This window comes from Lampetra planeri, chromosome 28, assembly GCF_965212315.1.
Source record: "Lampetra planeri chromosome 28, kcLamPlan1.2.h2, whole genome shotgun sequence".
NCBI classification, from domain to species: Eukaryota; Metazoa; Chordata; class Hyperoartia; order Petromyzontiformes; family Petromyzontidae; genus Lampetra; species Lampetra planeri.
In genome coordinates, this window is record NC_136134.1 from 7,546,049 (window position 1) to 7,569,361 (window position 23,313).

At 47.9% G+C, this 23,313-nt stretch overlaps 1 protein-coding gene across 5 annotated transcripts in view; it reads right to left on the reverse strand.

Annotated features, from left to right (window-relative positions):
* LOC144728380 (SPRY domain-containing SOCS box protein 1-like) overlaps positions 1-23,313 on the reverse strand; it is an 88,351-nt gene that overhangs the window by 6,070 nt on the left and 58,968 nt on the right. For 4 of the 5 annotated variants that reach the window (XM_078607772.1, XM_078607773.1, XM_078607774.1 and 1 more), the window contains one exon: positions 19,709-20,718. In XM_078607772.1, coding sequence (XP_078463898.1) covers positions 19,709-20,426 — 718 coding nt within the window. In that variant the 5' untranslated portion in view covers positions 20,427-20,718. The remainder of the gene's footprint in view (positions 1-19,708; positions 20,719-23,313) is intronic. The other variant, XM_078607776.1, reaches the window with a different exon arrangement.

Genomic DNA, 23,313 nt, shown 5'->3' on the forward strand with positions numbered 1-23,313 from the left:
AAATGTTATTTTGCGTCTCCACTTCACTATATATACACTCCAAAGCGCAGCGTTCAGGGAGGGAGTGGGTCGCATTACTTGCAACACTCAAAACGCAATTCGATGGCCTCTGTCATAAACTGCAGGCAATATATATATTTTTTTAAGTCCAGACAGGCTCCCCACAGGAAGGAATGTGGGCCGATGTTATCGCTAGATTGTAAAAAAAACAACGCACCATAAGACCACCAACTAGTGGACAACAATGCAGTGTCCTCGCCTCCGACGATGTTATTATTATATTTGAAGTTATTATTTTTCGGTCATACTGCGCATTGGCAGCGGTTTCCACAAGCGCAAAGAACACAAAGCTCACATTTTGACAATACCACGGCGACGTTTAAAGTATATAACAGGCAATGTTTGGGGCAATTGCCTTTTATTCATAGCACGTGTATATTTAAAAAAACTTATGTATTTAAAACCACCCCCGTCAAGAATCTTGATGTAAAAAAAATATTCAGACTAAAATTGTATACTGGGATTGGAGAGATCTTAACAGATGCTAAATTCCATCTTATAAAATAAACACGTCGGCAGCAATTTTTTTTATCGATTACTGGAATGGTATTCATGCGTGGAACACGCTGGAATCTCATGCAAGGCGATTGGAGAACCGTCTTCGAGTGGAGGATGGTTTGTAGAAAATATGCGCACAATTAGGCCTCAAAACCGCAGAACAAGTTTGAAAGGCGTTAAACCAATGTGATCGATAGAAAATCGAAGAATAAAATCAACCTCCGACTTAGGAATCTAATTTTTTTGCAATTATATTGCTCAGAATCTTTTGGTCGGCGAAAGCAAACCGATGAAACAAATACCCCTACACGAACACTCCCATTGCGGGAATTTCACACGGATCGGATGGTGTTAAGAGGAAGACAAAGACACTTTTAGTCTGCCAGAGATGCTCCTTTTTTTCCTTCAGGGGCTCTGCCACATGGGGCCCGATCCATGAGTCAAAGGGGTCAAAGGTGAAGGCTCTGCCCTGCAATTGCCGGTTCACGGCAGCGCTGGCAGATGGACCTCTCCACCCTCGCGCGAGCTGCGAGAAGATATTTGACCTGCCGCCTCTTACAAGCGTGGGGAGTACACCACACGTTACCACACCTCAGGCAACCCGCTGACCATCTGTGTACCGGTTTATAATTCTGGGTGGACAGAGGTGGTGGCAGGAGGGGGGGGGGGGAAGTTGGATTTAAGTTACTTGCACCATCGCTTCGACTGCCAAACCGAGAGATGGAACCAGCGACCTCGGGGATGGCAAGTCCACCGTGCGAGCCGTTAAGCACGGTGGAGCCACCCCCATCCATCACTATTTGCAGTTAGGATACGAGCCCCTCTCATGGTGGTGTGCTCTCTCGCTACATGTGCGTGGACATTCGGTTGCTCAGGTTAGGAGGAGTTGGTGCGCAACGGCCGCTCAAAGCATTAAGAAAAAAAAGGCGCTTCCAGGCTAAATCCGCCGTGAGGATTACTTGATTTAGTCTGCAAAATTGATTTCTCCCCCCCCCCACCCATTTGTTTCACCTTCAAAAGCGGGCTCTGGTTGATACATGCGCATCACGAGGCATTATTAGTTTAACCTTTACGCTTGCACTTGCATAATGCGTGCGTCCACGTGTCCACAACGGCGTATGCCGAGCCGCACTTGCCCCAACTGTCTGTCGAGGCTATACGAGGGGACGGAACTTTATCATCATTAGGTGGTTCACGAATGACGCTCCAAACCCCAGCGACGATTACCTAAACTTGTTACGGGGCCTCCGGCAGGTGTACCGTCGCGACCTTAAACAGAAGATCTGGTGCGGTGCGTAAACGCCATCGTTGGGGGAGAGAGAAGTGACCCTGTGCGTGGTTCTCAATACCTCTTCCTTCCCCCCCCACCGGTACATCGAGCTAGCCTTAACTTTATCCAGTTCTGACGACGTACACGAACGATGACGTCCATATACATGTACGTCATCGGTGACGTTACTCTCACAAGGCCGTGCGACAGTTTGGCACCGGCTATCACGGCGCAGGGTTCGTGTGGCTACAATCGCGTTACGCTTCTAAAATTAACTCCAAACCGCTTGCACGTTGCAAGATTCGGCGGTGAACGGGACCCCCACCCTGCATGCATCTTGCCGACATCTCGGAACAGGAGTGTTAATAGGCGCTCGCTAACAGCACTTCAAACAACCTACACACGCGTCGATCATCCGCGTGTTCAAGTTGCCCTGCGTGTCTGTCGGCACGATGTCTGTCTGACGTTTTGCTGCACATCCTGGGAGCTTCACCAGTTTTTAAAATAATCTCAGGGGAGCCACCAGGGAGCTCTCCCGGCATAGTTACAAGAATCTACGTCATAGAACTAGAACCGTCAATCTCTGCCCAAACAACCATTGCCAAAGCAGTCCATTAATTTTACGCGGGATTTAATTACGTTTATATTTTAAGATGCGTCAGTATCGAGTGTATCATGCGCCGAAGGATTTATTTTCTTTACAGAAGCCACATTATAGCCAAGCAACCTTAAAATAAAAAATACGAGACAATGCCAAAAGATATCCCGTGTCAGCCTTGACCAGACTGGTCGGGGCAAAGTTCCATTTAACGAGAAACGCAGGCCGCACCTCGCAACTGAAAAACACAGCTACCATCACCAAATATCCGCCGAGAAAATAACTAAATAAAATAAAAACATAAAAAATAAAAATAAATAAGCACTTGGAAGGAAAATGCGTGCAGTCATAATAACCCGCAGACGAGTGTGTGCGTGTACGTGCGCTTGTGGATGCGTGGATAAAATGTTCATGGGTGGGGGGGGGGTAGCAGACGAACCCAGCCACCCAAGTTCGATTCCTGCTCATGGACAAACGGCCAGTTGAGAAATTATCTTAAGTTTCTGGGCCTCCGCTAGGTCGATTCAGCCTCAAAACGAGCACCCGGTGCGGTGTGTAAAACATCGCCAATGGGGAGACAAAGACGGCCGGTCGTGGAGTTGGTCACCCACCCCTCCCCCTCCCCCCCTCGTGTGCCGTGCCAGGCTTCAGCAGTTGCTCCAACAGTCTCCATTCAGGCTATACGGGGGAATCTTTGTCCGTGTGCGTGTGCGCACGTGTGTGCGTGCACAGGCCGTGACGTGGGGCGAGACGGGCGGCAGACAGGGCGCGGAGGGAGGGAAGGAGAGGGAGGGGGCTGCGTCGTGCCCGCTGCAGGAAACCCCAGGTTTCCTCCTCCTGTCCCAGCCTCACGTCCCACCCCCACCACCGCAACGACCGCTTCTCCCCCACCCCAGTCCAGTCTCCCCCCCACCCACACTGCACCAGCGCTATCCCCCGCCGCACCACCGCCCATCATACCACCCCATAATGGAGCACGCGAGAAACCTCTCCAATCATCTGCACGGTGGCCGCGGCGGCAAAAAGAGAGAATGGGCTTTATCGGCGGTGTAGATTGCGACTGAAAATTATCATCATCATGCCAATGTCAATCCACTGCTGGATGAAGCCCCCCCACCTCTCCGCCCCCAGCAAATCAATAACCTCTCACGATCCAGATCGATTAATCGAAGGCCATGGTCTCAGGTGCTGTGCGGTGGTTGCATTGCGAGCCAAGGAAATGGGGGAAGATTGTGGCCTCGTGATGAAAGGATTCACGAATCGAAAATCGCAACTCGACGATTACACCCCCTACCAATAAATAGGATGTATAATAAACAGTGTATACAACGGTGCTTCTAATTGTTTAGATAGCCAGGGGGGAGCCTCAAAGTCTCCAAAAGAGTTATGGTTTGGGATCTTGATTTGAAGCTTTCGTGACTGCAGGAATCCATACTCTTTAGTTCTTTCGGTAAAGTCACGTGGGCGACTGCTGGGTTGCTTTTTCCACCCGAGGACGACCGCTTGTGTTGCGTCTGCTCATTCAATATTCCAAGTCACCTGACCAGGTGATTTGGAATATTACAATATAAGTTTCAACATTTCCACAAAATTAGTCTAGCGCAAGACTTTGTTCTGAATGTCAGGCCGAGTAAAATAAACGTCGAAAGGTCTCATTGCTGAAGAACCCGCCTCGTGTCAACTCTTTGCATGGAAAGTTTGCACAATTTCCCATTACATTTTACTGGGGCGCACAAACATTGTTTCCTACGAATGGTCCATGGGAAAAAAGAGACTTGTAATCAGACCACATCAGTTTTAAAATTTTGGTCACAATAATTTCATACATTCCCTTGTATACCAGATGACTTAAATTACATTGGGTTTTTTGCTGCCGATGTTGTTGCAATGAGTTGGAACCTGTAAAAAAAAATATTTTTTCAAATCATGTACCGTCCAACATATCGGGCAACGAGATTGGCCCAGCAGGCCAAGGGAACAGCAGGAGAAACCAGCACTGGTCCCCCGTTCTTCAGTGTGCAAGCATACAATTAATGTTTACTGCGGCCGTGTTAGGGGAAAAAAAAAACCCCAAGAGCCGACTTCGTAGCCTTAATCCACTGCTCTTTGCCATGAACTTAAATACTACAAAAAATATTTTACAGAAATACTCAGACGATGGTTGTCTGGAGAAACTCCAAGCTTCCTGAACCTCACCACATAACCCCGGATTTTAAAGCACGCGCAAGAACCAAACTAAAACGAGCAGACATAACATCTCCGCCCCCCGTCCCAGATTTTCCCTCTCCACATTAAAAGTAAATTTTATATATTCTCATACAGCTATTCAGTCACACAATTTCAGCAGCGCTGGTTTCAGGTCAAATGAAACTCTGGAGACGATCTTGACATTCAGCATCTCATCAGCAGCCAGGCCGCGCTTGAACCAACGCTGGTGTGAACTGCCAGATGTTTAAATCGGCAAGGGGACCCCTCTCCATCCCAAGCTACCTCAAAAATAGGTATCTTACCTATACTGGCTTTGAGCGTTAGACACCCTCTTTACCCGTAGATTTGCACTAGGCACCCCCCTCGTAAACTAAAGCGGCAGTGGGACATGCCCGACCTTGAGAGGACACGAGAGAGAAACCCTTGACCGATGGGCAACGCGGCGGCTTTCTTTGGTTGGCAAGCGGCAGCAACGTTATGCAATTGGTTCCCGGGGGGAACGCGGCCATGGCTTCCTGCGCCGAGCCAGCGCTGGAAAAGTCAAAGCGCAAAATTCCCAGCAACAGGAGGAGGCACGCAGAGCGGCAGCGTCGAAAACCCTCCCGGGGGCTTGCTCGTGTTGTGCTCTTGTGATGCCCCCTCACTAGGCTACGGCTTCTGTTTTACTTCACGCAGCTCCACGCTCAGGTGACGGAGGTACAACAAGGATGGATGTCCTTTGCTTTTTTTAATACAGTTTTGTTCTCCCTGTAAACGCCGCGTGGCTTTCATAACGCGAATTGGTTGTAAACGCCATCGACGTACGAGGGAACATCTTTTTAAAAACGCGGGCACGGATTGGATAACGCGATCGAGTGAACGGAGCTACGGTCGCGCGAGGACCAAGCGGTCGTGCGGCTGCTTCGGCGTAGCCCTCGCAGAAGCCGGCATGCTGCGAGATGCTACCCACGCACCCCAGTCGTGTTCAGCCTGCATATGCATCTCACTTGTGTGTTATCACCGACTGTGCTTTGCCCCATGTTATAGATTAGTTATGAGATTTTTTTTATATAATGCGGTGGTCTTCAGAAACGCAACTACCGTGTTTACAGGAGGACAGATTGTACACGTGGTATAATTTTAGCATATTACGATCAACAACTTCACCAGCCTTCGAGCTGTTGGAGTTGTATTAGGTTGCCAATAGCGACAGAATTTCAGAAAGAGACTGTTTGGACCAGCAGAGATGGGTGCCACATTGCATCAGGGAAAAGCCCTAGAAGAATACAAATTTAACAGACGGAATCACAGATTTGCTGGGTGAAGGTTCTCCATGCCATGTCGGTCATGGGTGGTGGGGGGGGGGTTTGACCATACTTTTCCATGCTCGTCAGTGTTACAGATTGCGAAGAGGGGCACCAGGACCAGTTCAGATAACAGGTCACACCACCTGACATCAGCCGTGGCCATCGATTGAACTCGGGTCGCCGTGTTCACAGGCAGGTGCACGAACCTCCGCGCCGCTGTTCCAGGGGCACAACTGTTGCAGAGGCTGCCCTGATTATTACTGGGGGCGTAATAACCATTGTAATGCGCAGTCTGCTTCACGCAAACGACGGTAAAGATCGCCCGCCCCCCCCCATGTCAGTCGCGAGTGTAGGCCATGTTTGCGCTGCATGGCGTCAGGGTCCAAAATAGCTGCATTTCAAAAATGACACCGCAAATTACTCAAATTGGGATTATGCACGTAGCAAATATTCCCCCCCCGGCTAATGCTCCAAAGGTTACTCTCTTGCAAAGGAGACTCATCCTGGTGCCGAGTTCACTTGTTTAAAAACAAAATAAAAAAAACTTTAAACACCTCCATATGTATCTGGTTAATAACCAGGCACACATAGCTCATAAGTCTAGAATATCATGGAGTTAACTTTCCAAGGACTTGCGCTTAATAGCAGATGGGAGCGTCACTCTCCGTGACGACCGATTTTTCTGCAAAAATCAACATTAGCACCGTTGGCTACGTACGGTGCAAAAAGGTCACATATGCAACTACATGCATTTAATCAAATTCCATGTAAATGAATTTCTTCCGTCCGAATTTGGCCCACGCCAAAAAGTGAAACAAAAAAGTGATTAGAAAGGGAGCGAGCGTTTTTTTTGTTAACACGTGTAGTCATTGACGACTGCGTCAACACCAACCTGGCATTGACTACGTGGTCAACCTGGGAACCCAGTTGAAAAACACAGGCGAGGCTTGCCCAGATTTCAGACGTAGGCTTTGCACCTCTCTCGCTCTCCTCGAAGTGCCTGCTTCATTGTTCCATCGTGGGCAGTAACCATGGAGACAAGCAGACACAACTCATGGGTTGGTTTGGTCATTGGATTCTGGTATAAAAATAGTTCCACGTGAAATGGCTACGAGTCCGATCGTCTACAAAATTTGCCTTTGGGATGTCTTAGCAACGGTTATATTTGCCAGACGTATTGACTTAGAACATTTCGAAATCAGTACATCTGTAACAAGAATAAAGAATTGTATACTCGATTTAAAGCTTTCGTGACTGCAGGGATTCATCTTCTTGGTTCTTTCGGTAAAGTCACGTAGAAGGGAAGTAATAAAATAATAAAAATAAAACACAATTAAATAATTCTCACGACGTTTCGGCCACAACGCAAGCAGCCGTCCTCAGGTGAAAACCAGATCTGAGGACGGCTGCTTGCGTTGTGGCCGAAACGTCGTGAGAATTATTTAATTGTGTTTTATTTTTATTATTTTATTACTTCCCTTCTACGTGACTTTACCGAACGAACCAAGAAGATGAATTGTATACTCGACTACCACACGTAAATGACCAATCACAAAGCGGTTATCGAAAAGGCTGTGGCTTGACAGGGGTGGCACCTTCGTCACAAGGGTGGCTGTTCTGTTTAAAAGGACATTTCAATTTAAAGATGGAATTCAGCAGGATCACCCAAATATTAACCTTTTCCCATTCCGATGATGTACGCATACATCAGTTTTTCTTCGATTCCAGACATACACCGAAGCTCCCACAAGGCCATGCGAGAGGGCGTGCGGGCACATTTTGGCTCCAGCTATCAGAGTGCAGTCGTGTCGCTACAATTCTCTGCGGCGAGTACGACGTATTTTAACAATGGTGCCTTGCCTCTCCAAATAAAATTAACGCTGAACCACTTGCACGTTGAGGTTCGGCGGTGAATGGGAATCACCCTGCAACTTGCAAGCGTCTCAAAACGAGAACGTGTTAAAAAGCAGCACATGGTTGCTGCCATGTTTAGGGGAGGCATTTACCATTGACGTCCGTGAGTGTTCACCTTAAACGCAGAGATACTAGAAATATCCGAGTAAAAGCTGGACCAAAAATCTGATAAAATCCAGAGAAATCTGGGAGGGAGGTAGAAAAAAAAATCTGAACGTTCAGAAACCTAAATAAGGGCCCACGCTTAGCAGAACTGGCTCCCAGCGGCTTCCTCGTGTGTCCGGAGTGACAAGAGTCACTCGTGAATAAAAAGCGACCGCGTGACAAGTGATTTGCTTTCGACAAATTGCTTTGAGGAACAAGAAGCACACAAGGAAATGTTTCCACAACCATTTTAGAAAAGCAGCCTGGCCCCGGTTTATGAACCCAGGCAAAAATGGACTTTGCCCAAGTTCCTACAACAGCCTTACCGGGCCAAGTGAGCACAAACCGGCTGCATAGTTCTCATTGAGTGGGCCGCGCAGATGAGCTCCCTTGGCAAAGCTCTCACTCACCGGGCAGGGAGCGTCAAATGCCTGAGGTGCCATCGGAAACAACTGCGATGCCAGGGGGCGGCCAATGTGGAAGCGAATCGGATCATTTTAAAGAAATGGCATGGCTTAAGCAAACCAAAAAAAAATCAGGTCAACTCCAGGATTGTTCTTGCGCGCTAAAAAAACGGCAATTTTTTTTACAAGTGTAACCTAACCCCAAAGCACACTTTAATTATTGTTAACAATATATACACGCGATTGCTTCCCTCCAACTGATGGGGGGGAAATGGAGAGGGGAAGTGGTGGGGGGGCAGAGGGGGAGGAGGAACTAAGTCCACAGGAGGTGCAAGGCTCTTGGAAGGACGGTACAAGAAGCGAGATGCAAGGGGGGGGGGCATTCCGAGAATTGGAAAATTTCACAAGGACGGCCACTTTACAGCTTGGCTACAAAATGCAAGAAGACGATGACGACCTCTCACGGGGGGTGGGGGATAAAAAGCCTGGACAATATTTTAGGCGGAGCAAGGTCGGCTGCCCTTCAAGGGGACCATGTATGAAAAACATTTGTCAAAATGCCGGTGATAATTTTTTGCGATTTATTCTTGCAAGAGCTCGGGCAAAAAAAAGGCACAAATAGTAAAAAAAAAGAGTGGGAGGGGGGGGGGCAGTTCCCGATGAAGATAGTGCAGGGCCTGGAGCATGTGATATAGGGACCCTACATTAAAAAGAATAAATTCGACTTGTATAGTAAAGTAATTGGATTTTTACATTTGCAATACAGCCAGATAATGACAAATCGCTAATCTTAAACACCCAGTTGTTCATAAAAGTTAAAGGCAGTATAGTACTATAGTAAAAGTAAGTGCAGAGTCACTGAACTGCAATTGATAGCTTGAAAGCATTTAGTGCGGGGCCCTTGAAAGTGTGCGGCCCGGAGCATTTGTAGATAATTCTGCTACTGGGATGATCCGGCAATGAGGGGGGGGGTCTGAACTCGGTGCTTCTGGGCTCAGGGAAGAGGAGATTGGGGGGGGCTCACTCACTGTCCCACTCACGTAGGGACTGCGAGCAGTGGGGGCGTAGGTTTTTGCGGTGGGAGAAGGGAAGTCAAGTGTTTCAAAAGTGAAAGGAGGTGGGGGGGGTCAGCGATTGCTTTCTGCCCACCACTCCTAATATCACCAATACCAGACGTGATTAAAAAGAACACAGGAGGAAAAACAAATACCTTTTCTTGGGCCGGTCCTTTAGGTCACTTCAATTTTAGAAAAACTATGGCACAGAGAGTACATACATTATTATCAGAAGCAGGTCACTGTCGATCCACAGCTGGATGAAGCCCCCCCCCCCCCCAATGCAGTTACCAATCCCTCAGTTGTACAAATTATTATTACTTCTAAACACCGGAGTACTTTCCCTACAAAATGTTACCCTCGCACGATTACGAGACGTGGCCGCCCGTAAACACTAAAACGATAGCCGTTCTCCAACTTCCAAAAAACCCCACAGCAAAAAATGCAATTCATTTTCAGCCGCGTTGTACAGTACGAGTTTAAAAATGTATTTCCCCCATGTGCCCAAATTCTAACTATAAATCACGCTCGGATGTGTTTGTTTTCAATTCAAATTGTAATGCATTTTTTGAATGTTACTTTCAGCTTCCTTCCCCAGTCCACCCACACACAGCCGCACGCGTCACCACCCCCACCACCCCCACCCAGCCCAAAATGGTGTTCTCCAGTTTTAACCTGAAGATTTAAAACAAAACAAATTTTTCTTTACAACCGATTGTTGGACGTCCTTCCCTTCCCGCAACCTCCCATTAGCACGGTTGGCTACGTAGAGTGCAAAAGAAGTTCACACTCATCTCACCTACTGACCCACGGTTGGCCAAGTACGATGTGAAAGAAGTTCAACATACGAACGAAGCAGCAGCCGTGATCAAAATCCTAACTTTTCAGGGGTAACCCCCTGGTGGTTTCGGAGTTCGGAGCACAGAGCCAGCACACCTGAGATACTGGGCTTGAATCCACAATTCATTGAACCAAGTTCAAGGGTAGAGAGTTGAATCTGAGCCTGGATCACAAATGACTGCACACCAGCGACGAACAACCTCCTGTAGGGCATTAACAAGCGTGCCCCTAGGTGCTAACGATAGATCAAAATCAGCGGGCCTTCAGAAGTAGTCCTGCAACGTCATTGGCCAGGGCTGTTCCCCAAAACACATGGCGATGCACGGCTTAGCTGCAGAGTTGTGAATGGAATTGTGGTTCGCAAAGCATCAATGCTGCCGACAGCACGATCGGAACTAGGGGAGGTGGGGGGGAAAGGACACGGTTTATACATCCTGGTTTGCGTGTAGCAGAGAAACGGTGACATCAGAATTTATTTTATCCAGTGATTTTTGGAGGGTACTGGCCACCTTGGCATATTTGATCCATTCCTTTGGTCAGAATTACCAGCACCCGTCGCGGTTCTTCGTAACGCCGATAAAAATTCTCACGGACCACGAAAATAAAAAAAACGCTTAACAGCGAAATCCCCTCTTTCGCAGCAGAATATACACTGCTGGTGCAAATGCTGCGAGCGAGAATGGTAACGTGGCATGGTTATGTTCAATGACACACCCAGTTGCCTTGCTGTCACACGTAGCAATCGGTTCCCTCGCACCATGCCACGTTCTTAGGTTGAGTTCACTTCTGGGAGGCACAGATTACGCTCCGAAACCAAATTGTGCACGCCCCTGGGTGTGGGGCAGGCATTGATGCCGAGTTGCCACGATTGTAATGCAGTGAGCTCACCTGGCTCTCCACACACACACACATGCTCAAAGACAAAGATCCTCTGTGTAGCCACACAGACGACTGTTGGTTTAAGTGCTGTTAGCAAGCGACTATTAAAAAGCCAAAAAAAGGCAAACGAGAGGGGGGTGGAGATCGACCAGCACTACACCTGGGCCAAGTCTGTCTCGCCAGTGCTAAGCACTGCACTACCGCTCCAAAAGGCCCCCTCTCTGTATAGCCTGCGCAGGCTGATGGGCCAAGTGCCGTTAAGGGAGCAGCACACCATTGAAGGCCGGCAGGGCAACACGAGGGGGTGGCGTGGCCGGCACCACTCCCGCCTTTGTAAAACATTGCCACTGGGGGGGGGGGAGGGACACACCACAACAGGTAGTCATTTAGGAGGCAGAGTTGACCTAGGGGAGGGCCTATGACCGCTTCCCCGACGTGCATCACACACACACACAACCCTACACTCGACGGTATACAACTCAGAGCTGAACGCTAACACCACGACGTAGGGGCAAGTACAGGTGCTACGGCTTCACGTGGTGGATGCCCCGCAGATTTTGAAATTGCCTGGTGGCATTCGTGGGCCATCGTTGGCACACGCAGTGGTGATGGGATGGAGGTGTCGGGGCGGTGGTGGGGCACACAGACAAAAGATCCCGCCACGTGTGTAGCCTTCATTAGACCGTCGGAGCAAGTGCTGTTATATAGCGAACACGTCAACACCGCACCCGTTCAACGCCCCCCCCGCCCCCAGCAATGCCGGCGTAAATTGCCTCTGAATAATTCATGACGAACCCCGCCCCCATCGCTTCCCCACACCCAAATCTCTGTTATAAACACCGGACTCGATTGCTGGGGACATCAATTTAGTTCATTATTCATGCGTCGAACGCCGGGGACAATGTAATGCGAACACGTGGGTGGGTGGGTGGGGGAGACTGTTAAGAAGGGTTTTTGGAGAATATATGCAATTGGAAATTCAAGTGCCATCGATTCACTCCGTCGGCCTTGAATTCTAAGCCTCAAAGCCTGAGGGGACTACACTCGCAGATTGAGTCAACAAAGCAGAAGTGCATAATATCGTTTAGCTAATTGTCAATCCACTGCTGGATGGAGATCTCCCCACCCCATGTCAGCTATGGGGGGGGGGGGGGGGTTGTTCGACCATACTTCACCACACTGGTGTGTGTATATATAATGGTGAAAAGGAGTGGTAAAGTCACCCACAGCTAGCCGTGGCCGGGAATCAAACCGGGGAATTGGAGTTCAAAGAAGGGCGAGCTCGTGCAACCACTTTGCACCCCGTGCATCGATATTAAAATTCTAACTTAGCAAATTTTGAAACACGTAATCAACCAGGCTATGCGTTGATTGGTGTGTTAACCGACTCTCTGTGTTGTATTACATCACATTTCGATATTTTACTAGGTTATTTAATTTTCGTGTGCCTGCCTCCTGATTTTCAGGCTTGCGTGCCCGTGCCGCGTTGTCAGCTTGCTCCTCTCTGTGTGCCGTTGTGATGTCTGTCTGCTTGTATGTCTGTCTATAGTTTTTTCTAGTTAGATTTTTGTTGCTATTTCTTTTATGCCTGATGATTGCTTGTGTTGCAATCAAAACGTCGTAATATGTTATTTTATTTTAATTTATTATTTTATTTTTAGACGTGACTTAACCGAAAAGAACCAAAGAATAATTCCTGCAGTCACGAAAGCTCCTAAATTAAGATTAAAGACCTCACAATCTGCATGCCCTTATCAAGTTCCAAAAAACCGTTGCAAATAAAGCACTTCACATCTATATTGAAAACACAAGAGGGATCTCAACGTGCATACTACAAAGCTAAAAATTTTTTTTTTTACAGCATTATAAAGAACATATTTTCACCAAGTTTCCTTAACTGGACATCTAATTTGATAAAGGGGGACGATTTCTGCAGTTTAATTAAGAAAAACCTCTCTCTCGCTTTCTCTCTACCCATGAGATTTTGAGATGCTATCGTCCCCCGCATGCCCGAGTCTTCTTTTGCGGGTAATTAATGCACAGCACATTGGAATTTCCTTCAGTATTTCAAGGGAAGCAGAGAGGGCAAGATGGAATTTCTTGGCATGACGAGCTCCCCGCCAGCATGCAAAACAGAACCAGTTTTCAAAGCGCCACTGCACACAAGGAGGCTGTCTGTACGATCAGAGAACCAGGTTTCTCAGTCTCGCCCCAGCCTCTTACCTGCTTTGAAATCAATGTCCATCTATTCATAAGGGAGGTGCGGGGAGGGGGTTGGCGGGGGTGGGGGTTGTAGCCCCCCCCCCTCCTCCTTCACCAACCCGACAATTTATGAATCGTTGCGATTCAGGGTTGGCGATTTCATTCCATATTTTTTATTTTTTCTACAACGTGGCAAATATAGTGGACTCTCGTCTCTGCAGAAGTGGGTGGTGGAAGTTGTCTCAACTCGCTATATATGGACACACAAAAATCGATGTTCAAAACCGGATCAGTCGCGCGAGCAAATTGCTTCACAGTAGCAGCCGGTTGCATGCAACGGTTCGCAATTTGGTTGTGGAGATATCTACATAAAGTCATTCACGAGTCACGATCAACCAAGTCGCATGCAACAGACCCCTGCACCGTTACATATGAAGGTTTTCTATCAGACTTAAGGAGTTACACATTGAGAGACTCGGTTTTGTAAGACAGTGTCCTTTAGTTAACCCAGCCTGCTGCTGCTGCTCCCCTCTTGAGACGCATTATCCTTTTTGCAAAAAGGAGGGTCTGGAAACTGTAGTTGTGCAGGCCAATTACTAATATATTACCATGAGCCTATGCATCACGTAGTACTTTCCGATTTACGACCTTTGGCTGCGAGCCTACGGACTCCCATTTGCACACTGGGCCCGCTCTTGAAAAATGTTCACGGGATCCTCTTCAACGTTGGGGTCAGACAGAAATTTTATTTCCCTCACCGGAATTCACGGTCAGAAGTTGGAATTCAAACGCTTAGCTCCGCAAACACTCACAAACCATTTCCCCTCCCACACCCCAGCGACGTGATGAATCGCCACAATTTCGGACAAATAAAATAAAAATCGGCTCTTTTTTGTAACGGTTACGGTAAATGGTAGCGGCCTCTCAGTAGCTACAGGCGTGGCGGCATGAGCAGTTAAAAAAACCAGAGCCATTCTCCATCTGCAAATGAATGCATTCCTCCCCATATAACCAACCGTGAGAGGTTTAGATATACTTCACCACACTGGTCAGGGCACGTTGGTCGGGGGGGGGGGGGGCAAAAGGTAGGATTGGTCCTGACGTCACTTCACTATTGATGTTAACCGTGGCCAGGAGTGGAACTCTCGTCGCCGCGCAGTGCAAACCGCTGGGCCACCACCGATTTTTACCATATACAATGCTCGTTGAGGATCTAGAATGAATAAATATGCATGTTAATAAAATACATTTTTTTTGCTGAATATGCGTGCCATTACATTCCTATCACTTTTCAATGCATTCGTATTACACAATACCTACATGGGTTTGAACAAATGTTCAAACGGACTTCCATGAACATTAAAAACGCATGAAATGAATACTAGCTCTATCAACGGTTTTACTTCACCCGATTCCTGTGTCGTGGTCTAATCTTGTAAATCAAAAGTTGTCTACTTCCTGTTCTCCAATCAAGTTGACATTTTGCACACGTACTCGGATCCGGTGGCAATGCATGCCGGTATGAAAATCGGTATCAATTCAATTAATTGCCTCCTTTCAAGCAATTACAATTTTTGTATGGACGGCTTATTAAGTATATATATATAAATGTGTAGGTCAAAAACGCTACGGTCCCCAAACCGTGGAAATCGGCTCGCACAAAACGCAGGTGCCGCGTGTCTCAGGCGCCATTGACGTACTTCGACCGTTGGCTACCACATTCTGATAAGCTCCCCCCCTCTCCTCCCCCTTAACTTGTATTTAAGAGCTTGCATCTTGGAATCCCTGTCTCACTTGATGCAGCAAATCTGGCTGTGACGGTCCCACCTGATGACGGAGACTTGTGTTGGCCTCCAAAACGCCGTGATTTATTATTATTTAATTTGTATTAATTTTCATTCCATTTTTTACCTACATGACTTTACCGAAAAACTAAGAGTATATAAAAACCGTTGTTTAAAAAAAATTTTTGAAGGAGCTTATTGTAAGACTACAGGCGAAATCTTCAAATATTAAATGATGTATTGTTTCAATTCATTCGGGGTTCTTGGTCGAGTTTTGGAAATCAACCGATTGAGGAGGCGACTCCACCAGGAAAGATGATATATTCATGATAATAAATAAATAAATACTATTAAAACATGTTCATGCCAGTATTCAAGTAAATTATGTAACCCAGAGGCCGGACTTTTGGGGAACTCCGTAAAATAAAATGCAACCACACATTTGAATCAAATACACTGCCCTATGCTATGAGAGCATTGCTCAGATTTAGTCATCGTCCTCAAAAGTGCGGTTTAATATTTGAGATGCCGTGCATCGCGTTCCTTCAACAAAACAAAAAACTTTTCCACCGCAATCCATAAAAAAAGCCTTGCGAGCGAAGATAATTTGTTTGTAAACGAGGAGATCCGTATCATCTGTTTCATGCCGTTTTGTCTGTTGCTGGATGGATGGGGGGGGGTCATTCTTTGGGGCGTGTGTACCAGAACAAATATTGAAACACCCAAACTCGTGCTAACAGTTTTGTAAAACTTTCCCCCGCAGTTTGCAATTCGTGTTGGGTTTTTTTTAATACAAGGAGAGCAGGTATTGCAAAAATACGTGATTCGTACATTTTGGCCTTCACTAAAATATGGGAAGAAAAAAGGGTGAACTCATTGGTGTATTTATTAAATGAACACCTTCAACGACCAAAACATTTACCCCTCATTTGTGGTCTGTAGAATAACCATTTTTTTTCACTATTTTCCTTTTCATCCAACCCACCTACCGCTTCCAACCATCATATCGCCGTCGTGTTATAAAAACAAATCCATTCTGACCTTTTGCAGTGGGCAGTGCATCACCGAGCAGTCACGAAGGTCACACAACGAAAGATGCCGCCCGATCGACTTTTGAATCCGCTTAAAAAATCGACCTCTTTACCCCACACTATCGACGCACTGGAAACCCTGGGTGTCTTTGCAAAGTCTGCAGCATGTTAAACCGAACGTTTTACATTCCCATGAGCTGGGAGTATGCACAAAGAAAGCAATCTACCAGATTGTTTTTATGGTTTTTACTTTTTGCGCATGTCATCGATGACTGGGGCTAAGACCATCAACTTGCTACACTTGAGATTGTAATTATGGGGTTGTTACCCAACTTCGAACCCAGAGATAGTAGGGCCACGTCCTAGAACACAGCCAACCAAGCCACGTCTTTTTTTTTTAAAGGTTTCATTTCCTTTTCATTAGGATTTTTCATCCACGAGATTTATTTTTCCAATTTTAATCCCTAGCATGCCAGGTACATGTATTAACTCGCACAACGCATTGGGCTTTCTACTCAGCAGTTTACTTATCATGGCCTCGTGAGAATACGGAGAAAACAATAGATGCCCACCTGATGTTTGTATTAATAAAAGGTGTGGTAAAATATAATGCTGGAGCAAAATAAGATTTAATCCATTAGCGGGTGAACCCATTGTACGTGTGCAAAACTCACTTTGCACCGTACGGAGCCAGTGTGAGCCAGGAGGTGTGAGGAAAGGACAAACTAAAACAAAGCAGTTCTTAAAATAAATTAATTTTCAATTTAGATTTAAAAGTGGCTTCTTAATCCAGAGTTGTTTTTGGATTAGATCGTGTATATATAGCAAGGATGCATTTGCATTTACGAGATCTAACCCAAAAACCTCTATTATGGATAACTGGTCACTAAAGCCTACGTATATAAAAACTGGCTTCCAAATATGAGAAAGAAAAGCGTTCCATACGACAGAGGAAGCGCATCCAAGAGCACGCGATTAAATGACAGTCCCCCCTCGTTCGATGGCTAACCAAAAGCGGAGGATTGAGTGTGCACACGCATCAGCATCTGCCCAGTCTAGCAAGTCACAACGAACCACAAACGGACACGTGTAAACCGAGATAGAGAGCAGATGGTACCACATTTTTCCCGGGTCAGAGGAGGGGGGGGGTTCAGTTTCATGCGGCTCTGGCGCGCTCGTCCTCAGAAGACCACGGGAACCCAAACAATGGGGCTCTTTGTTTCTGTCACGCTGCCCTTATTGCGAGTGGTCCAATTGACACAACATCCACTTGAAATCGTACTCGTCGCTCGTGGCCTGAAGCATCCGTGCGCCGTACAGTTGATAATGCATTCAAGGTTAAGGGTAATAGAGATGAGCAAAGTGGCCTTGCTGAAAAAAGCCTGGGCTTTGATTCTGCTTTTTACTGGCATGCTCGATTTGATGAAAAAAAAAAGTGTTTAGTTTGTTGTCCTTCCCCCCGCACCTCCAATTAGCATGGTTGGCTACGTACGGTGCAAAAGAAGTTCATACATAAATGGGTCGCAGAACAAATAGTTAATTATGGGAGTAACACGTAATACGGTCCAAAGAAATGACAAATTGCAGATTTTGTTAATGCAGCCGTACCGAACTAGGCCCGTGTTCAAGGCCACAAATGAAAGAAGCTAAATGCTGCGACTACTTTGGAGGTGGCCAGATGGCTCAGTGGTTAGAGCCTCGGGGTGAGATTGTGGGTTCACATCTCTGGGTTTCAGCCACCATGGATGTAATCCGGCCCCTGCCGTGCAGCAAATTTGTCGGTCCGGTCACCACAACGGCCGCACCAAAAAACGTTCACGACAAAAAAAAGGTATTATTTTTTTCAACTCAGCGTGAATAAAAAAACAGCTCTGGGGAGAATTAAACGTTTTGGTTGCGTGGACGTGTGATGAACAATGTTTCCAATGCATCAAATAGTACTCCGTCACCCACCCCGCCCACTCCCTCAAAAAAATATCGGTCGTCTACTTATGACTTTAGAAGTCGCAGTGCGACATCAACTTCCAGGAGCCATTCATGAACGCGTGGTTATCCGCAGGAGGTCCCAATGTAAATGTTTTCACCCCTACAGCACAAGTGGAATTAGCGTGGGAAGACCCAAAAAAAATGAACGTGAACGTTTCAAAATGTGTTATTCTTCTACTTGCATTAAATTTGCAAATGACCAGTCTTGTCTCGGTAAACAATAAAAGCCATCTTACTGGTCGACAAACCCTAGACAGCGCCTAGGGTCAACTCAAGGGCTGTGGCAACAAAAAATGGCCAGGGCATCCATCAGTGGATTCTTTGGAGGACCCCAAATTACTTTGAAGTCCTATTTCACGGTGACAGCACCACAAGGATAAAGCACTTCCACATTTTACAATTAATATTGTTAAAAGTAGTTCTTTTAAACTAAACTTTTTATTTTACCAGGTAAGGCCAACTGCGCTACATAGCTCTTTTTCTTAAGTGACCCGGCCACAAATGATAGCTCAACAAAGTGGCTCATGTGGAAATGTATAGCAGCCCCTTTACTCTCAACGAATGTTTCTAAAATGTGGATAGAAAAAACCAGGTGAACTCGGAGAAAAATCCATGTGACCACAGGGAGAACATGCAAACTCCAAATATACAGACGTCAGGATCTACCTCACAACCTCCTGCATACTAGGCGGGGTAGTTAACATCGCCAGTGGCACCCCACGGGGAAGTCTTAACGAGCTGCCGAAACAATTTGATTCAAGGTTCCTGCTTGTGATATTTAGTCAATTGAAGAGGACATTTCTGAGTAGCGTCACGTAAAAGTTGGGATTCGGAAGAAGCGCTTCAAGGATGCGACTGCCACCTATACTTGCTGTACTGCTTTGCAGATACCTCACTGCTCATGGAACTGGGAGTTTTGGGAATAACCGCACATGGCACGCCATGCTCCACACCATTTCCCATGAATCTGTGGTTCTCAAAGTGTGGTCCCCCCCCCCCCCGACCTCCAAATGGGTTGAGATCCGGAACTGGCAAGGTTTTCCTTTTGATTTGGACATTAATTAATATTTTACCAATGACATTTAAATTTAGTTTGGTAAACTACCGTGCATAAAACTACCCTAAGCCGAAGATCTAAAATGCCCCCCCCCACTAAAACCTTTAAGCTGTGTACAAAAAAAGCTCTCCCGGAAATCCGAATAATTTTCTATTAAGGGTCTGTGTGGGCCTGCAGAAATTAAATCGCCCGAGGTGATGTCCGTGGGTCAGGACGCCTGAGAACCACTGCCATGAAGGGATCGAGAGCCCCACGACACCTTCAACAGGTCCATTTGGTCGGCCCCGTTCTCTGCTCAGCAGCACCTGCGAGTTCAACTTTAAGCCCCCACCTTCTCTCTCCATCCCCCCCCTCCCCACCCACACCGTGGCAACCGCCAACATCCCCAAACGGCGTACGGGCGAGAATCGGCGACACAAAATCACGACGGCAAAACCGCGACGCCCACGCTCGCAAAAATCAAAAAGTAAAAAAAAAATCGGCTGTACTCACGATCGAGTCCGTTAATGTAGCGAATGGTAATCTCGCAGTGGCCCCACACGGCGCTCACCACGGGGTACAGCTTCCTGCCCTTGAGCCCGCGGAACGCCACGCCCAGGTACTGGCCGTCCACCACGAAGCTCACGGTGCCCTCGTCCATGTCGAGCACCACGAGGAACGAGTCCGACACGACGAAGCTCTCGTCCGCCGTCAGGTACGCCGGGTAAGTCCTGTGCTCCCCGTCGCGGCCCACCGCCTTGCCGGCGTGGTAGAGCTTGTTGCGCCCGAGGTCCCAGCCCCACGAGTCTGCGGTGGAGCCGACAAGCGACGTGTAGCCCACCGAGTGGAGCGGCGCGTCCGCCGTCGCCACGCCGACAACGGCGTGGGTGCCCCGCTGACGCGCGGGCCACGTCACCTCCCAGGCGTGGAGGCCCCGCGTGTAGCCGACGCGACCCCGGATGCCGTCGGTGCTCTGCGCCACGGGGTGCCGGTGGAAGGTGGCGGGGTCGTCCTCCTTCACGTAGACGTTGAGCGAGCGGTCGCGGTCGTTCCAGGCGTGGCGCGCACGCATCTCGGCGCTGGCGGGCGGCAGGTCGAGGAGGAGGTCGAGACGCGCCGGACGGCAGAAGTCGGGCCCCAGGAACGCCTGGTGGCGCAGTGAGCGGCAGACGGACGACGACGACGACTCGTCGTCGACGTTCTTCACGCCCGTCGAGATCTTCTGACCCATAATAACGATGATTATACAAAAAGGAGGGTGGGGGGTGGGGGTGTGGGAGAGGGGGTGGGGGGCCGCGGCGATGAGGCCACCAAGCTGGAGCAATTTCGTCCTCCCGCCAGCGATTTTTGAACACCGCAGGGGGGCCCCGGTTATCGTTGTGGTTGAGGTGGTCGAGGTGGCATTAATTCCGATGAGAGATTTGCTGGAGGGGAGTAAAATAAATAAAGGGGAACTCTTCACAAGGTTGACCGTCTTCCACTTTTGGCAAGCGTCTTGAAATTCAATTAGCCGTTGCAGGAGCCTGCAATGCAAAAAAAAAAAGAAGTCGTCATATGTTTGAGCTTGCAAACGGAGTAGAATGCACCGGCGTGTCAAATAAAAAAAATCGACAACGGCGACCGACATTCTCCGATTTCAACGAAAAGGTCCTCGCAATGAAAAACGATGAAATGTCCGCAAACCTCGATCTCGCGCAGAGACGTTCCAGGATTGCTGGCGTCTTAAAAATGACAAAACATTGAATGAACCAGAAATAAAATGAGTTGGACCCAGGTGCCGGAGAAAATATTAAGAGGGCATCAAATCCACACAGAGCCTCGAAACTGCAAAGAGTAACCGCACCATGAAATGTTACCACAATGTCACACCGTCGAGCCAAATTCCTCAAATGCCGTCTTTGGCATACTGTACTGCACGCATTTTTCAGGATCACAGGCTTATAAGCGCTTTCATTTAAAAAAAACTTTGCCCCTAGTCTAACTTTTTAATTGCAGTTGCTCCTGCACCAGATTCCATATTTCAACAACGTGCACATGGAATTGGGGAAGAAAAAATAAAGTTGATCAATTTTAATATCTGTGCTCTCGTTGTTGCACTGTACGATACGACCTTCGCTTGCCTGTTGTTTGGCACCTCGGTTTTAAAGCAACAACATAGCCAAGTTGAATTCCCAAGAGTGTAAAATAAAAAACACTTAACGTAATTTCTTTTATTACACGGAGACAAATATTGGGAGGTTATTTTGTTATCAGCTTGCTCCCACCGTCACCACCACATTGATCATTGCGTTTTGTTATAAATTAGATTGGAGACAAGACCGTGTTGCTCGGGAAAATAAGCCTCCATCTCTATGGAGGGCCGTTTTTGCCAGAATCATCTCCGATTACATACATTGTGTTATTTTACACCCCCCTTGAGAGTGGCGTTATTTGACAAATGTGGGCCGTTGTTCGCTGCACTGAAAGCGTGCCTACTGGAGGCTGAAATAGTAATACAAATTTTAAAGGACACGGGCACGACACCAAGAGCTTTTTTGGGGGTTAGATCACGTCAATGTGCCGTTAAACCCCCCCACCACCCGACACAGCAGCCAATTAGAGGTTTGTCACGTAAACAGAACATGCCAATTAGTGAATGACGTAATGACATCGCTGGATGCCACCACGTTGTGGTTGTAGTACTGGCCCTAAAGGGGCACGGTGTGCACGGAATAATGGCGCTGGATGGCACCAGGCTGTAAATGCAGTGCCGACCCTACAGGACAGTGTGTGTGGGTGCCGACGGGAAGGATGAGGTTGTGCGAGGCCATGGCACTCTGGTTGACCCGGGAGGACACGTGACCGGTTAAGTTGACAGGGGCCCCAGGGGGGGGGAGGGGAGGGGGGGGTCACGTGATTGGGACCCAGATTCTTCCCAAGGATTCTGGAAGGTGGGCGTGGCCAAGGAAAGAGCCGGCCACGCCACAGAGAATATAAGCCGGGTCCCGAGGGGAGGGACCAGGGTTGTTCATCCCGGGAAAGAAACCCTTCGTCTACCATCTCCATTAAACAAGTCTTCCAGCACGTGGACCCGGGCAGATGTTTTAGTCCCGGGTCCGTAGTAGCAGTTGCGTGGTAACTAGTGTAGTTAGCCGGGTGGTTACCACCTTGGGTTGTTATCGTGTTAAAAGGGGAAGTTACCATTGTTGGGACTGAATAAATGTGTTACCTACAAAGTTTACGTCTGCGACTCGTTCTAGATTTGAAGTTTTCGTGACTGCAGGGATCCACGCTCTTTGGTTCTTTCGGTAAAGTCACGTAGGTATAAAATAAATTAAAGCACGACGTTTCGGGCGCAACACAAGTACCCGTCACAGGTGGAACAACCACAGCAATAAACAATTGCCGAAGCGGGCAAGAGGAGGCTGCTGGTAGTCTGCGACTCAGTTGAATGCATTACACTAGTACAGCACGCCGGTGTGTTGGAGAGTAAACCCACAATGATTACCATTGCAAATGTACAATTGCACACACCGGTGTGCTGTACTAGTAATGAATTGGCACGTTCTGGTTACGTGACAAACCTTAGTTGGCTGTGTCGGGTGGTGGCGGGTTCAACGACACATTTATATATTTACGCGATCCAACCTCCCCAAAAAAAAACTCTTATGGATAATATTGGTTGCAAAAGTCTCAACGCGTTAAACTGTTTTAAAAAAAATTCAAGCCAGCAGAGTGTTTTTCACTGGTGGTTACAGACAGGATCACCACACCATCCAGCCATCGGGAAAGCTCACTGCGCCCCCCACCCCAACCTACAACGATTACATGACAATCTATTTTGAACGTCCCCCCCCCCACCCCGCCGACTCGTTACGTTAGCGCGAGAACACAACGGAGCGCTCCGCGAATTCCACAGATGCCAATTCGCGCGCACCCTCCGTGGGTGGGGGAGAATTGGCCCAGACGTCCGAACGAAGGCCACTTTGGCAGCAGTGGTGGCAGCAGCGGTGGTGGCTGCAGCACAAGTTGCCGGGCGGCTAACAAAGGTGGGCGGGGGGGGGGGCAAGACAGTCAGCCCAATCGAGCAACGTCCGTCCATTCGCCGGACCCTGCCCGACCGCCCACCCACCCACCCG